General features: G+C 44.9%; 1 protein-coding gene across 1 annotated transcript; it reads right to left on the reverse strand.

The window, feature by feature from the left end:
- Positions 1–569: 569 nt before the first annotated feature.
- On the reverse strand, positions 570–1864 carry LOC110456953 (uncharacterized protein F54H12.2-like). Its single transcript, XM_021508025.1, has 2 exons — positions 1070–1864; positions 570–962 (listed from the first exon to the last, which is right to left on the reverse strand). The coding sequence occupies exons 1-2, from the start codon at positions 1862–1864 to the stop codon at positions 570–572; spliced, it is 1188 nt and encodes a 395-aa protein (XP_021363700.1).
- Positions 1865–9839: the final 7975 nt, after the last annotated feature.

Genomic DNA, 9839 nt, shown 5'->3' on the forward strand with positions numbered 1-9839 from the left:
AACTCAACAACAAACTGTTGAAGTGTAGTGACGAGGAAATCAAGGTGATGATGATGAGCGCCTCACGTGACTGGAATTGTATTATGAGAGTGTAAACAAACTGTGACAATAAGAATGAAAAAAAAAGTGTCAATTATCTGGAATATATATATATATATATATATAAATATATCAATCCGCCTGAAGAAGCCCTAGAAGGCAGAAAGGCCTAGCGGACGATCTGGAATTTTTTGTTTTTATTCTATATAAATATATATATATATATCTCAATTTTCTCTCTCTCTAATAACATATTGACTTTACAAACAAACGATGGTGAATATAAATACAATTATTAAAAAAAAAAAGAAATACATGAAAACATATTGTTGTGTTTTATTATTTTTATTTAAAAAAGTCCTTACAGTAATATCAAATTAAGTAAGAACAACCGTTTGATTATTAGTGGTATTTCAACTAGAATGTACATAACTACAATGTTGTTCTCACTATTTGATTTATTGCACCAGACATTATTCTCGCATAAAGAAGCTTTATAGTTGTTGTAACAGCCAGGGTCATTTTAGGTCTCACATGGACGATGCTAGTAATACATTGCGAGTTTGGTCTATCTGAAATATATCGTCAAATTCAGAGTATAAGACGCAGGAAACAGTTTCAGTAAGCGTGCTTGCAAACGTTATTTCCAGTCTCGCGTCTGCATTATGATTGGGGGATAGGTGGTTGTCCTCGCCGAAGTTCGGGGTCAGCTGAAAGCCGTACAAGGCGTATCCGACCGGCCAGTCGTCGCGGTCGAGGGCATTGTCCGAGTCGAGGTCGGCCTTGTCGGCGACTTCAAAGAGACTGCGGAATGCCGTGACGTAGCACTGGGCGTCCAATTTGTGGGGTCGGTAAGGCACGCTGACGTTGTTTACGAACACGCCGACGCTCGATGCGTCGTACGATCGAAAGTTGAAGGGGTCCTAGAGTAAGACCCCGAATAGGCGTCGGCCGCCACCAGTCCCACTATGATCTTTGAGGGGAGCTTGCCCTAGTAGAGATTGTCCCAAATGAAAGTCGATTGATTCACCGGTATGGTGGCGACCTTGACATTAGAACTTGTAAAGGGGTATTTGGCGGGAGACAACTCTAGGGCCTTGTTGTGGCCGACGAGCACGCCCACGTGCACGTTGACCTGCACGCGGCACAGACGGAACATGACCTCCTGCAGCTCGATCCTGTAATCCTGGCTCTGGACCCCTGACATCAATACGAACGGAGTTCTATTCCTGTACAGTTTGATGTCGAGGTCGACACCGTTCAATATGTATCTATTGAGATGACAGACGTCTTCGCACAACCTGCCGACCATGTCGACAGAGGCACTGTTCTTACTGAACTCGTTCCGCTCGAATAGTCCGCTATTGCCACCATCCGGATCCGTCGCGTCCATACTTCCGGGCGTGTCCTGGTAGTAGAGTTGTGCGGTGAGCTGACCCTTTTTCGCACTAAGCCCATAGTTCAACAGCGTCTGTATATAGGCCTTGTACGCGTAATTACCCGAATTCAGCGAGAGAAGCTTCCCTTGCAACGACACCTCCACCTGCCCCCAGAGCGTCTGGAGCGGTAGGTTGATGAAAGTGGTCTGTTCCTTGGGGGAGAGGGGCGTGCCGTCCTGCTTGACGATGCGTGCTTTCACGTACAAAACGCTCCTGTCGAGCGCTATGTAATCGCTAGTCTGACCGGAAATGTGAAACTCTACCGGACCGGTTTCGCAAATCTGGGTCACGGGCCTGCAGTCCACGTAGTACAGCTTCTCCACGGCGACCTGCGTCGGCGGGAGTGAAAATAACATGAGTTCTGCCGGAAGTCCATCTTCCTCCATTACGAGAAATTGGTCTTTCGTCTCTTCTGACGGCGCGTCGCCGTTGACTTCCGTTTCCTCGGGGCAGCCTCGCGTCGGAGTTCCGACTTTGCCTGTTCGACAGTCTGTTGAACGGGGGATACTATACGTATCTCGTCGCGTCGTTTTATGGGCACTATGGAAGCACGTGAGGGACGACGGACGCCGCCACTGCGTCGCTGTGAGCTAGAAGCGGAGGCGGACTTTACAAAGAATCGCGTCCACTTGTCGACGTCCGGCAAATAAACTGTCATGTCAGGTAGTACCTAGGCTTGAAATGCAGAGTCACCGTGACCGGGCGCTTTAGGATTGTCGCGAGTGCTCCGTCTCCCGTCCTAATTGTGACGTCCACAGACCGAGTGTCGCTTATTATCACCGGCAGGTAGTACGGCGACGAATACACGACGTGTTCTGTCTGTTCCGCTCGAACGCGCCTGAGCAGCGGTTTCTGGTCTCCCGCCACGAACACCGAACCAATTAGGTCGCTATACACGAAGAGGTGCGCGTCGACCAGATCTCCCAAGTCGATTTCGCACAGCGCCGCGTACCACGTGCACTCGTTGGAGCGCACGGGGGTGTTGAGCTCGCTCGTGAAGCTGTAGGGTTTGTTAGACGGATGTCGACTCGGGCTGTCGTCGCTCGAGACGATCGCGTAAAAATCCATGGATCAGATATCGGTCGCCGCGTCAGCGTCTATCCAGCTGTTATAATCGCTTGGCTAACCCATCCACTTGACGAGGAGCTGTTTCTTTTTATTGCGTGACCTCGTTCTCAGGACGCGTTCTATACGGTATCGTAAGCTCTCCGGATCGACGACTCTCTGCAGCTCGCTCTCGTAAGCAGTCCCCGTAATCTCCCGGTTGTTATAATCCTTGAGTTTGTAGACCGGTATGTTTTGTTTGTAGTAACGGGCGACGACGGTGAATATCTCCCCGGTGAACGTCTCGTGGAATGTTCTTGTGAAGGTCTGTCTCAGATGAGAAATCCTCACGGCATCGCCCACCTTGAACTTATACACCGACTTCCGTCGTGGCGGTTTTGATCTTTTCAGCGCCCGTTTCCTGTTCTTTTTTTTCTATCCCTCGGGGTAGTAGAGCTTTAACATGATCTCGGCCTCGTTATCGCTGGTGACGTCGGCAGGCGCCATCCCGTGTAACGCGGAATGAGGCGTGTTATTGTAACTCTTGACGATCTCCGGGAGCACGTCCAGGTATCGGTGGATCTGTTTGTGGTTCATGTACCGGAAGAGGCCGTTTCGTAACGTCTTGATCACCCTTTCGGCCATCGCCGCTTTTACGTCATTGTCCGTGACGAAGTGATCTATCCCCTTCCGGCGGAAGTATGCCTCCGTCTTCCGGGAGCAGAATTCGAAGCCCCGATCCGTCCTGATCTTGTCCGGCATCCGCTCCCCGAGCACCGCCTCGAATCCCGCTATCACGGAATCGGCGGTCTTGTTCTTAAGCGGGGCGACCATTAAGTAACGACTGAAGTCGTCGAGGCATATCAATAAGAACCTCACTCCGCTATTGTCGCTGCTGAGGTTGGACACGTCCATCAAGTCGCAGTCGAACTCTTTGTTCAGCCCGGCAGTGAGTATCCGTCGACGGCGGAAGCGCCGACGTACGGGTCGGTTCAGGCTGTAGGGTTCCTGTCTCTGTAACCAATGTCTTATCTTCCTGGGACCTATTTTGTACTTCCCTTCCTTCCTCCCCAGACGATACAGCTGCTTGGGACCTCGGAACGCCCCGGGGTTCGACCAGTCGAAGTATTTGTCGGCGAGGTATCTGTCGACGTCGGCCATGTTCGACGAATGCGCAGGACACCAGAATGACCTCTTTGAGGTCGCACAACTGAGAAAGCGTCTCGGGGGACAAGGCTAGGTCTCGTTTACCCTTCCTGAGTTTGATCCAGCACCGCGTTTTACGCCGCGATAAGGTGACGGTGAGTGTTTCGTCTATAATACAAGCCACCTTGTTTCGTCCTTTCCATTGAACCTCCATGATGAGTCTGTGTCCACTTCCGTTTCTTACCCCCTGTTCTATTTACGTCAGCGGACCGACGCAGAGCGGTTAGACCACCTTCACGCGTCGATTGATCGACAACATCGACCGCGGCGTATTTTCTCCCGCTCCGGAGAAGGTGGTGTACGCCTACGCCCGATGGCAGCCGGCTCTGGACCGATTGGAAGCGGAACGACCAGACGTAATCTTCTTTCACGGTCTACCGGACAAACAACAGATCGAGGCGTGGAGCGGCGGCGGCCGCCGCTTGCTACTTGTCTTGGACGATCTGATATTTAGAATCGTGGAAGACAGGGACTGTCTGGAATTATTCACGGTGGGCGTTCACCACAGCAACATCACGGTGGTTTACCTGTCTCAGAATGTGTTCCCGCCGGGCAAGTACGCGAGAATCATAATGATTGATTGATTGATTGATAGGTTTTACGTCCGCTTCACTACCGGATGTATCGGTTATCCAGCAGACGAAGAACAGAAAGGAAAAAGAGTAGAAGGGATAAAGTATGGAGTAAAGAGTAGAAGAGGGGGATAGATTAGATAAAGAGCCGTCTATCCTATATATATTAACTGTCTAGTTTTTGTGAGACGACTCCTATGCCTAATAATGCCTTAACCTAACACTCATTGTGAAGCATCACCAATTCTGGACCGGAAGTGAGGTACTGTGCCGCCGTCAGCCCCATCAGCCCCGCCTAAGTTTAAGAATTTGGTTTATGTATAAAATTTGGAAGTCCTTCTAAATATCTTAATAAAGAGACCCTACCTTTAAAATTTGAATAAATTTTTCCTATCCTCTGAGTCGGCGTGTACGCGCCTGCTCTTATTCGAAAAACCCAGAGGGATTTTTTCCGTGCGAAATTGGACAGTTCTCACACGGGCCACCATTTATAGTCCCATCCGACGGACTGGTTGTTAGTGATTAGTGTCATGCATGTGCTGAGTTGTTGTTGTTTTTTTGGTGTCCGTTCCTTGAATTCCTTTCTTCATCATTCTTCACTGATTATATACTTGACTGAACTTATACCAATGTCATCTTTCTTAGATACCTCGACTTGTCTTTCACTTAATTCTGCTCCTCGTTCCGACATTTCTAGTTTTTAGTGTATAGTGTGATTATTAGTATGGGAAAAGATGAAACACGTGGGGAGGGGAGGGGGGAGATTTAGTGCTAGGATTTGGATATAGAATGGATGGGAGTTGGGGGGGAGGGGGAGGGGGGTTGGAGGTTTGAAAGAGGTGCTGGGTGTTAGAAATGTGCTGATTGATGTATGGGCTTTTTCAGATGTTAGTTGTATGGACCGGGTTGGTGTTGGGGACTATTTGTGGGAGGGAGATGGATAGGTAGTTGGAGGATATTTGGTTGTTGTTGTGTTTACTTTTATGTGTATAAGATCATGTTGCCATATGTTTTAACTTATTATAGATTGTTATTGCTTGGATAGGATGTTATATTACTCTTATTGGCTGTGTCAGATAAACCGATATTGATTTTTAGTTCATTATTCGCTTATCCCGTTATTCCTACCTAACTAATAGGTCCATGTAGCACTGTTGGCCTCCCTCCTTTACCCGCGCTAACCTAGTGGGATTTGACGCCGAATGAGCGAGAGGACCTATTTTACGGGTCGTATTAAACAGTTTATAGTGGTAATACAGTTCTATCCTATTTTATATCCACCGTTTAAGCTTTGAACAATCTAAAAACGGCGTACCGCTTCAGATTGTACATCGCCCCACGATGGTACATATATATGTATCCATTTGTAGGAACTCATGTATACATATATATGAGCGGTTAGATATAAGATTGCTGTGGGTTGGCAGACTCGTTCGTAAACGGAACTACCGGCACGTGGTCAGAACACATACGTTGCAGCATTCTTATAACAACCGTAGGTGAAATGTTTTATACTTTAATAAATGTTTAATAGTTTTTGTAAGGTTATTTTACTTTGTTTATTATTATGAATGATTGGATATTGCCATTATTACACTATTCGCTGTGTCAGATAAACAGATATTGATTATTAGTTCATTATTTGTTTATCCCGTTATTCCTACCTAACTAATAGGTCCATATAGCACCATTGGCCTCCCTCCTTTACCCGCGCTAACCTTGTGGGGTTTGACGCCGAATGAGCGAGAGGACCTATTTTTCGGGTCGTATTAAACAGTTTATAGTGGTAAAACAGTTCTATCCTATTTTATATCCACCGTTTAAGCTTTGAACATTCTAAAAACGGCGTACCGCTTCAGATTGTACATCGCCCCACGGTGGTACATATATATGTATCCATTTGTAGGAACTCATGTATACATATATATGAGCGGTTAGATATAAGATTGCTGTGGGTTGGCAGACTCGTTCGTAAACGGAACTACCCGCACGTGGTCAGAACACATACGTTGCAGCTATCCTATAACAACCGAGAGTTGGTTTGTTTTATGTTTGTTTTTCCTATTTAAGTATCCTTTATTATGACTTGATTTTTTATCCTGCTTCCATCCCTTGTTTTTAAAGTGACTTTCCCACCTGCAGGATGTATGAGATATATATTGCTATAAACGATTTTCGCTAAGTCACTTTTGAGTTATTTCCCTTGTTCTAAGGGCTTCGAGGGTATATTGTTTTGTTTGTTGATTTGTAGAATAGGTGAATTGGGATTTTTTGGTTTTTAGAATCTAGTTCTATCAAATATAAATGATTAAAGAATATTAAGAACCTTTTTCTATTCCTTTATTTGATGTTAAAATAACTACCATTAACTGATATAAAAATTAAGGATATTGCGTTACATTTCATAGCTTATGGTAAGGAGTAAAGCATTTAAAAAGAGTTATTTCCCTTTGATCAGTGATTTTAGGTCCATGATTCTATATCCTGTCCAAATAATCTGTTTTGCTTAAAAAATTTATCAGAATTTTATGTATTAATCTTTCGGATTCTTTGTTAGCTAGGAGTTCATTAATTGACATGTTTTTAATCTTGTTATTGATTAGTTCTTTCCTTAATTCTTTTCTTTCTTCTTTATGTTTATGACAGTGCAAAAAAATGTGATCTATTGTTTCATTTTCTTTACAATTGGGGCATGTTGGAGAAATATCTTTTTTCATAATACCAATGTTTCCATTTAGTGTGGTTGTACCTAGTCTTAGTCTTGTTATAATAACGTCTTCCTTTTTACTATGGCATATATAATAACCAGCGTGACGCCTTCCAATTGACCGCACTCGCCGGTCAGCTATTCCCCAAAAACGCGGCGTATTTCTCCGACAGTTATAAGAAAGCGGTAGAGAATAAACCCTACGGTTACTTAGTCGTCGACCTGTCGCCCAAGACACCGACCAACTTGCGCACTGACGTGTTCCCGAGGGAAGTGCAGACGGTGTACGTTCCACGCAATCAGCAGCCGCCGGACGGACTAGTATGAGCAAGAACCTTAAATCGAATTGGAACTTCGTTTCGCTGCTGGCTCGGACACACGCCGCTCAGCGGAAGCGAATGTTGGAATCGCTTACCGTATCTCAGACTCGTGCATTGTGCGAACTCATCAGAAACATTGTTTATAACCCTGCGCTGCCGCCCTCTCCTCAATACGTTCGTCGTCTGAGGAGACATAAAAGGACACTACTGCGTCTCGCCGAGAGGGGTGCGACGTCCTTGACCGATAAGAAGAGGATCTTACAACGCGCCGGCCCAGTGATAGGCAAGGCGCTGAAACCGCTGCTACCTAAGTTGGAGAGTGTTATACATGTCAACAGAATACGTGATCATTCCGAAGGATCGTTACGAGAGAATGAGGGAAAGAAGGGAGACACCTGAGAAGAAAGAAGCTATAAAAAGCATAAGAAAGACAGTAAAAAAAAAGAGTTGTTCCGTACGGTCCTCCCGGAGAACGCGTAGTGGGTATGAACTGGATGAAATGATACTGTTCAAAATTTGATGATAATAAAAGAGAGAGAGAGAGAGAAAAACCTTTTTTGTTGTTGTTGTTGTTGTACCTCCACCGCGAAGGTTATTTCATTGGTCCACATGTTGTATAGTTTCCTTCATATCAAGACATCTCCTTCAGTAGCGACTTAGCCCGTAAGACATGTTCATTAGTCTCCTTCAGTAGCTACTTGACCCATAAGACATGTTCATTAGTCTCCTTCATTAGAGACTTAGCCCATAAGACATGTTCATTAGTCTCCTTCTTTAGAGACATGTTAATTAGTCTCCTTCTTTAGAGACTTAGCCCATGAGACTCCTTCATTAGTCTCCTTCATTAGAGACATGTTCATTATTAGTCTCCTTCTTTAGAGACTTAGCCCATAAGACTCCTTCATTAGCCTCCCTTCATTAGAGACTTGCCCCATAAGGCATGTTCATTAGTCTCCTTCATTAGTCTTTTATATCAAGACAGCCTAAACCCATAAGACATGTTGCATAGTCTCCTTCATCGAGAGACTTAGCCCCTCAAGGTGCCGTAAATCGACATGTGCGTCTTTTTTTTTATATAGAGAAAACTGAAGCTTTTTGTTTTGCTTAAAAAATATTTATTATATACGAATGTATATCATACAGTCAGTCACACCCACCCATACACTCATATCTACACGGTATCTCAGACTCAGATACATCACAGCTACACAGTATATCTACACACTCAGCTACATCACAGATGCACAGTACATCTACACACTCAGATACGTCACAGATACGCAGTATATCTACACACTCCGACACATCACAGATACACACTATCTACACACTCAGATCCATCACAGATACACACTATCTACACACTTAGATACATCACAGATACACACTATGTCTACACACTCAGATACATCAGAGATACGCGGTATCTATACACTCAGATACATCACGAATGCACAGTATATCTACACACTCCGACACATCACAGATACACACTATATCCACACACTCAGATACATCAGAGATACACACTATATCTACAAACTCAGATACATCACAGATGCACAGTTTATCTACACACTCAGATCCATCACAGATACACACTATGTCTACACACTCAGATACGTCACAGATACGCAGTATATCTACACACTCAGATACAGCACAGATGCACAGTATATCTACGCACTCAGATACATCACAAAGGCACAGTATATCTACACACTCCGACACATCACAGATACACACTATATCTACACACTAAGATACATCACAGATACACACTATATCTACACACTCAGATACATCACAAATGCACAGTATATCTACACACTCAGATACATCACAGATGCACAGTATATCTACACACTCAGATACATCACAGATACACACTAGATCTACACACTCAGATACATCACAGATACACACTATATCTACACACTCAGATACATCAGAGATACGCGGTATCTACACACTCAGATCCATCACAGATACACAATATCTACAAACACACACACACACACACACACACACACACAAAGTATCTACGCACTATGGAACTATCTCTCAGTTTTGTTTCTGTCGCTGGTGACGTCTTCGCGGAGATTCCGGTACTGGCTGAAGTTCTACCGTAGAGAAAGTGGTGTCCTCCTCCTCTTCTTCAATGGAAAAGTATGGTGGCTGATATATGACATTTCGTCTTTTCGCTTTGTCGCCCGCGAAATAACGCCAAGCGAAATAACGAATTAACGCCAAAGCGCCAAAGCGAAAAGACGAAATAACGCCAAAGCGCCAAAGCGAAAAGACGAAAAGACGCCAAAGCGCCAAAGCGAAATAACGAAATAACGCCAAACCGAAGTGAAAATAACGCCAAAGCGAAGAGATAAAATGGCGTCTTTTCTCCCTCCTTTTGGCGTTATTTCGTTATTTAGCTTTGGCGCTTTGGCGTCTTTTCGTCTTTTCGCTTTGGCGCTTTGGCGTTATTTCGTCTTTTCGCTTTGGCGCTTTGGCGTTA

The sequence above is a fragment of the Mizuhopecten yessoensis genome, unplaced genomic scaffold (genome assembly GCF_002113885.1).
Source record: "Mizuhopecten yessoensis strain PY_sf001 unplaced genomic scaffold, ASM211388v2 scaffold8965, whole genome shotgun sequence".
In the NCBI taxonomy this organism is placed as follows: Eukaryota; Metazoa; Mollusca; class Bivalvia; order Pectinida; family Pectinidae; genus Mizuhopecten; species Mizuhopecten yessoensis.